Source organism: Dreissena polymorpha, chromosome 7 (genome assembly GCF_020536995.1).
Source record: "Dreissena polymorpha isolate Duluth1 chromosome 7, UMN_Dpol_1.0, whole genome shotgun sequence".
In the NCBI taxonomy this organism is placed as follows: domain Eukaryota; kingdom Metazoa; phylum Mollusca; class Bivalvia; order Myida; family Dreissenidae; genus Dreissena; species Dreissena polymorpha.
The window spans coordinates 40,995,006-41,003,245 of record NC_068361.1 but is presented as its reverse complement, the minus strand read 5'-3'; the positions used below and the strand labels follow the sequence as shown (position 1 = coordinate 41,003,245).

The window sequence follows — 8,240 nt, the reverse complement described above, 5'->3', positions numbered from 1 at the left end:
CAAGATATCATTGAGACCAATCTTCTGACCAAATTTCATGAAAATTGGACAATAAATGTGGCCTCTAGAGAGTTAACAAGGCAAATGTTGACGGCGCATGACGCACGATGGACAAAAGGCGATCACAAAAGCTCACCATGTGCATGTTGTGCTCAGGTGAGCTAAAAAGCTGTTAAGTGTTAAAAGAAAGATAAGTACACTTCTCTCTTGCAAATGTTTTTTTTCAATTAAGGAAACGAGATTGGATTTTATTAGAGTGTGAGGAAGCGTTGTATATTGTGTAGAAAAAGCATATGTTCTTATTTGTGACAGCTTATATTTTTACTTTTCAATTTTATCAATAACTTTCAATGACATTTTAATTGACCAATATCAGTTTATATTTATTTCTCGAAGCACGCTATCAAGATGTAAGGTTGATATTAATATGATAACTATTTTTTCTCGAACATTCTATGGCTTGCGTTTTGCAGTTCTATGCCATCATACATACCTGATATTCAAAATAACTGCATACAAATAAATAAATCCATAATTGAACAATAACATTTTTAAAAGTTTAATATGAATATTTATATATAATAATATAAAATCAATATGACTTACATTAAATGTTTGTATAATTAAATATCTGGGTTATTTAGATTGATAAAACATCATCAATGTTACACAGATAGTTTGCAAAATATGGTTTTGCTGATGTATTTGATATCAGCTCTGATACATGAATAGGAACTACTTAAATATGAATATTACAAAAGTCAAGTTAAAATAGTACACCAACAGTAAATAATGTGTTCATGAAATGTTTCAAGAACGAATCCTTGTTAAGTAAATGCAGAATTTTCTTCCACCCTACCCCTCACTTAATCCAAAAATATTGTGAACATACAAAAGCAATACAAAAATATATTTAACGCCCAAAACATTGACAACAAAATGTGTCCATAGGGCACAGATACTCCAAACATTCAACTTTTGTGTTAAAAATCAGCTTTGGACCTTTCACGACTAAAATTTATCTTCACTGTTGAGGTTGGAGCACGCTCCCTCTTCTGATGGTTGACATTTGTTGTATTTTAAAATTCCATGAAACTGGTATCACACCCAACACCTTACATAACAATCACTCACATGTATGCCAAGTTAAAAAAAATCCATCCTATTATTGCAAAGTAATAACTGAGATAGGAATTTTCAGACAGACAATTATGCACTCTTACAGATGGACAGTGCAACTTCCGAATGGTGCCTTTAATAGAATACAAGGATTGTGAGTGTTCAAAAGCCTTCAGGTCATTTTAATCAAACTAGAGGCCCCTGCAGGCCCTCATTGGGCTCATCTGAGGTCAAGCTGTACATCACATGTAGAAGATTTGACCTTGTGACTAAGGTTTTGAATTCATGTATTGGTGACGACAGTTTGAAACTTGGCCTACATATGCTCAAAACAAACATTCAGACTATATTTCATCACAATTAGAGCACAGAGGACACATTTAGTGAGTGTAAGGTGTATTAAATTTAAATATTTGACTTGGTGCTAGAGTTTTGCGTACTTAAATTAAAACTAATCCTAGTTTGTGTTTGGAGCATGACCAAGTTTATCATGATTGATATAAATGTGGATAAAAGGATTTCACCTGATGGCAAAATGTTTTGTTTAACCCATTTATGCCTAGCGTCCTGAAGAAAGGACATTGCAAACAGCGTAGACCCAGATGAGACGCCACATAATGCGACTTCTCATCTGAGTCTGCGCTGTTTGCTTAAATGAATTTCTTTATGAAATATTCTAAATATAAAAATAAATATACTTGACACCCCTAATTTTGGAAATAAATTGATCCAATTTAGAAGGATGGGAGAGTCCACTGGGCATAAATGGGTTAAACCCTTGACCCAGATTCAAACTTTGTTAAGATATTGCTCAGAATAACATTCTGACCAAGTTGCATCCAAACTTGAGTTGTAAATGTAAGTTCTTTAGTGTAAACATAGTTTTTATCATATTCAAAATTGGCTTATATATTGTCAAAATAAAAATTCCGATCCAGTTCATTCATAAGTAAATCATAAATGTTGATTCTATATTTATAACAATATTTTTCTAATGAACCAGTGACATAGTTTTGACCTAAATTGACCCAGATTTAAACTTGTCTTAGATATTCTAAATAAAAACATGTACATCAAGTTTTATTAAGACTGTATAAAAAAATGTGTCTTTCTGTTTGGTAATAACGTTTATCTAAAATTTGACCACATGATGTTGTTTTTACTCCACTTGGCCCGCATTTAAACTTGGCATAGTTGACAACATAAACATCATTAAATAGTTTCATCAAGATTAATCTAAACATGACATCTCTTACATTTTTACTAGCTAAAACTTGATGCTAGGAAGGTTTTTCTTAGATCAATGACTGGAAAATAAAGTGTATTAACGGAAAAAAAAATCATATCACAACCAATTGATTCTTGAGTTTCACCGAATGTCAACAATTCACATCACAGTTCCACACAGTGTCAAAGAATCCCCATCACACCCCCTTAATTCTAGCGTTTGACTCTGTCACTAACAGTTCAACGTTCCCTATGTCCCTGCTCTTGAAGGCCTCTGCAATGGTCTTGGCTGCTGCAATGTGCTCCATACCGAGGAGACTCACCCCGTTGACCTCTAGAATCACGTGACCGACCTTGAGACCTCCTGACTCAAACGCTGACCCACCTGGCTGAAAAATAAAGTTGCAAAATTGATTAAGTTTGATTGTTTGGACTTTTTGCCATTAAAAAAAAAAATCTGTGACATGACAGTATATTTCCTTCTCACACTTTCCTAGGCAAGCTGGTTTATAAGTAATAATTGAATGCTTAAAGGGCCTTTTCACGTTTGGGGAAATTTACAAAATTGAAAAAAAGTTGTTTCAGATTTGCAAATTTTCGTTTTAGTTATGATATTTTCGAGGAAACAGTAATACTGAACATTTACCATGCTCTAAAATAGCCATTATGTGCATCTTTTGACGATATAAAAACCTGAAAATTATAAAGCGTTGCAACTTGAAACGAATTAATAATTTGGAGAGTTCTGTTGTTGTCATCATATTTTGTGACACTACGAGGATTGGTTATATAAGGTATAAAATTCATCCGATATTGTATAAGGAAGGATGGCCTAGAGGTCCAAATAGGGGACTTTTTACTCCAGGAAACCAGGGGTCAGTGGTTTGGGCCCTGCTGAGGATTACCTTTTTTTCTTTTTCTAATTTTATTCTTGATTTTTTACTGGAGAATTTTAGATCGAATGTTTACATTTATCAATATAAAGCATTTAATGACAAACTTCAAAACTTGCCAAAATCTGTGAAAAGGCCCTTTTAAGATCCTAGCATGATGTGGCAAATAATTGAGCATTTTTAATTAAAGCCAGTGTAATTTTGAACAATAAATAAAAATCAGGACATCTATCTTGGCTTGTTTAAATGAAGTTATATTAGCCAATCAATCGATTTTGTCTTTGCTGTCTTTAAAATATTGCATCACACAAATTGTTTACTTAAATAGCAATAATAGTAACTAAAAGTAAGCTTTTCTTAAATAATTGATTTTATCAAACACTAAGATTATAAAAAAAGATAAAAGGTCATTAGAAAAAATAACAATATAAAATGCATTGAATTGATACACTATTAATTTGCAGCTTTAAATAAGGATCAGGGTAACACATTAATGATTCTGATTTTACAGAGCGCAGCAGAGATTTTATAACAAGGGCTGTTTGTAAAACATGCATGCCCCCCCCCCCAAATGGGCTGTCCATTGTAGTGGAATCCATTGTGTGAATACGTAAGAAACCATTTTACTGCTTCAGCTCACAGTAACCTTGACCTTTGACCTAGTGACCTGAAAATCAATAGGGGTCATCTGCCAGTCATGATCAATTTACCTATAAAGTTTCATGATCCTAGGCCTAAGCATTTTTTGAGTTATCATCCGGAAACCATTTAACTGTTTCGAGTCACTGTGACCTTGACCTTTGACCTTGTGACCTGAAAATCAATAGGGGTCATCTGCCAGTCATGATCAATGTACCTATGAAGTTTCATGATCCTAGGCCTAAGTGTTCTTGAGTTCTCATCCGGAAACCATTTGGTGGATGGACCGACAGACGGACCGACATGTGCAAAACAATATACCCGCTCTTCTTTACAGGGGGGCATAACAAGTTTAAAACATGACTGGATTATAAGCAACAACAAAAAATTTCTGACCAAAAAAGGTTCCTAAAATAAAAGACAATGTCAAGATACCAAGGAAATTAATAAGTTTACTAATTAAACTGGTCAAATATTTTACAGAGCTGAATTAATTCACTTTGAAAATTGCATTTTAACTTAAATTTGTCTTATGATTTTGATAAAGCAGGTCGTTAACTGGTCATTTTGGTAGGTTAACCGGTTAACCTTTTGCATCCCTAATATTGACAAATCACAATCAAGGACCATACATAGTGACAAATCTCAATCAAGGTTCTAAAATATTGACAAATCACAATCAACGACCATACATAGTGACATATTTCAATCAAGGTTCTAAAATATTGACAACTCACAATCAAGGACCATACATGCTGACAGATCACAATCAAGGATCCAACATACTGACAAATCACAATCAAGGACCATGCATACTGATAAATCACAATCAAGGATCTAACATATTGACAAATCACTACCAAGGATCATACATATTGACAAATCTCAATCAAAGACAATACATATTGACCAATCTGAATCAAGGCCCTTAAATTATTTACCAATAACAATCAATTACCATACCAATCACAATCAAGTACAACAGACATTGACCAATCACAATCAAGGACCATACCTGCAGGTTAATGACCCTAGGGAGGGGCTGTCTAGTATTGGCCCCACCCTCTACAGCCATCCCCAGGGTTGGTTTTGTCTTGTAGATGTAAACCACACGCATTGGGATGTTACCATATTTATGCCTTGCTTCTTCGATCTGGCGATGCTCCTAGAAATAAACATATATTATAATTAAAGTCTCATTCATGAACACACTTAGCCACTTCTGTTCAACAAAAGCTGCCGTTACTCCTGCCAAACATACTCAAAAATTGGTTTTATATAAACCACTGTGTATAAAACATAATAATTTTTATTTAAGCATGTATTGGCACAAGTTTTTACCCCACACTTTAGCACGAACGTAGCATGTAAGTTAACATATACTTTTTGAACATGTTCTGGTGTTTGCACATGATCAATTGGCATATTTTGAGGCAAATATGGTAGATACGACTAATGATAATCATGTTTAATGTCTTAAACTATGATAATATTACTGCTGAACAAATATGTCAAAACTCAGGGAATATATCAGAAAATTATGTACATAATACATAAAAAATATCAAAGATTTCTAAACCAATTGTTATCGCAATTTTTGCTTTGCAATGAAATAATAATGAACATCATAGTTGAAAACATTTAAATACATGTATAAAAATATCTGGTGTTGTATTTTATAAGAATCTCCAAGTTGCTTAAGCATGTTTTGTCTCTATAACAAGCATTAGTTCCTAACAATATTGATCAGTTTAATACTGCCACAATTTTAACATTCAATATTTTGCTTGATGTTTTTCAATTTAATACTTCCTTCTGTTTACTAGATTGTATGTGTAAGATGTATAAACACATTTAGCCATTCATAAATGACTGCATATAGCTAACTGAAAACCTTTAAAAGATAAGCCTAAATATTGAATAAAATTCAAATCATTGAAATGATACAATAATTTAAATCCATTGAAGTGAACAATTTAAAATTGTCTATTTAATTAAAAAAATAAAAATAAAATGGTTTTGAATAATTTAAAATAATTAAAATAGTTCCAAATAATAACTATTTGAAATAATTTGATTAAACTATATTTATTGCTGAGAAAGATTAAAATATTTGAAAAGATTGAAACACTAATACACGTAAAAAAGATAGAAGATTCTCAAGTCGCCACATCCTAGATTTTATTTATCACAGATTTTGGTATTTTTTAAAGTTTGTTATTTAATGCTTAAAATATATAAACATTGTAACTAAACACATCCAGTAAAAAACAAGAGTAAAATGATAAAAAAAATATAACACAAAAAGTAATCCTTAACTGGGTTGAAACTACTGACACTTGGAGTAAAAGTCTAGCACACTGTGTTCCGATAGTGAGTGGTGTATTCTATACTTTATATAAGCAATCCTCGTAATGTCATAAAATATAACAATAGCAACAGAACCCTCCAAATTATTTAACGACTTCTCGTTTGTAACGATTTGTAATTTTCAGAGCATGGTAAATGTTCAACATCTGTGGGGGGTTTTCTCACAAATACCATTACTACAACAAAAATTTGTGAATCTGAAACATTTGTTTATTTTGTTTAATTTTTCCAAAACATGAACAGGTCCCTTTAAGGCCAAGTACCTTTTCTTCTTGAGCCATTACTGCCATTTCTACCGTTGTAAAAATTTTAGGTCGTGGAATTTTCATTGGAGTCACAGCTATACATCCATCCATAGTGCTACACAAGTTGTTAAGCATGTTTTTTCACATCCAAGACTTGATTATAACTGTCTATGGTTGCGCATAAAATTAAAACTATAGGTCATTTTCAAATGATAATGTACTGCGTTTCGTGATCTTGCATTATAGTTCATGTAAGTGTTTGATTAACACGATGTTGTATGTGTGACAATGTCCCACATCATGTCATGATCTTTCACATGTATTTTATGTTTCTAATGCTGAACTACTTATGTACATTTACTCGAACAAACTATTGAGAAGTGTTATAATCAAGTTCAAAATTTGTACATGTATCTGTTTTGTTTACAAATTGTTTCTGCAATAGCTACCACAACTCCTTTTCCTTATCTATTTTAAACCTGAAAAAACTATTCAATATAAGAACATGTTTATACCTTAAATAAAACATTCATGTATTTTTCTGACATTTTAATATTTCATGTTTTCCTCAGAGCTATCACATAAACTATTTATCACATATTTCTATAGAACTGATATACAAAATCACTTGTTATTTTACTATAACAACCATTATTGGAAAATTATTGCCATAGCAACTGACTCATTTAAATCACCTGAACAGCTGTGCAAGTGAAAATCACTTGGTAAAACCCAATAGCACACTGTTTGTTAGATGACTTGTGATATATTGGAAAGTTATAGCAATTACCATTACACATTTTATTGTTTGATGTCATATCTAAACAGCTGTTGTGTTATTAATTGCTACATTACTTGTTCACCTAGTTGTGCATTTTTACTTAAAGGAACTTGTTCACCTAGTTATGCATATTAACTTAAAGGAACTTGTTCACCTAGTTGTGCATATTTACTTTAAGGGGCCTTTTCATGTTTTGGTGAATTGACAAAATTAAAAATAGTTGTTTCAGAATCGCAAATTTTTGTTTTAGTTATGATATTTGTGAGGAAATAGTAATACTGAACATTTACCATGCTCTAAAATATTGATTATATGCATCTTTTGACTATTTGAAAACCTGAAAATTATAAAGCGTTGCAACGCGAAAAGATTGAATAATTTGGAAAGTTCTGTTGCTGTCGTTATATTTTGAGGATATAACGAGGATTGCTTATATAAGTAAAAAATACATCCGCAAATAGCATGAGTAAGGATGGTCGAGTGGTCTCAGGGGGAGACTTTTTACTCCAAGACTCCAGGGGTCAGTGGTTTGGGCCCTTTTCAGGCCTTTTTCTGTCTATCTCACGGGTCCGATAGTCGGACCCATTCCCAATGCCCAATATGAATATTTTTTCCCAATTCTCAAAAAAAAAACAATTTCCGACCGAAATGACCGAAGCCGAAAAATGTGATTCCCGGTAGGTACTGTGTTTTAAATAACCATGTGCTGTGTTTTAGCATGCTATTGGGACTACCCTGTAAAATGTCATCATATTGAGCATCTATAATGCAATTTTCGTGACCTTGACACTTCAGACAAATGGAGGCCGGTTGTATTTATGCAATTCTTAAGACACATTTTTGGTAAGAATTTGCTTTCAAATATTGAAGTGCTGGATTATTCAGGTAATTTACCCGGTATACAACAAGTGATAATCATGTGTACATATTAATTATTGTAAATTGGTTGAGTATCAATGTTGATGG

General features: G+C 32.5%; 1 protein-coding gene across 2 annotated transcripts in view; it reads right to left on the bottom strand.

Annotated features, from left to right (window-relative positions):
- Positions 1–543: 543 nt before the first annotated feature.
- LOC127838790 (uncharacterized) overlaps positions 544–8,240 on the bottom strand; it is a 42,096-nt gene continuing 34,399 nt past the window's right edge. For both annotated transcript variants that reach the window (XM_052366778.1, XM_052366779.1), the window contains 2 exons: positions 4,894–5,043; positions 544–2,735 (listed from right to left, as the gene is read on the bottom strand). In XM_052366778.1, coding sequence (XP_052222738.1) covers positions 2,544–2,735; positions 4,894–5,043 — 342 coding nt within the window. In that variant the 3' untranslated portion in view covers positions 544–2,543. The remainder of the gene's footprint in view (positions 2,736–4,893; positions 5,044–8,240) is intronic.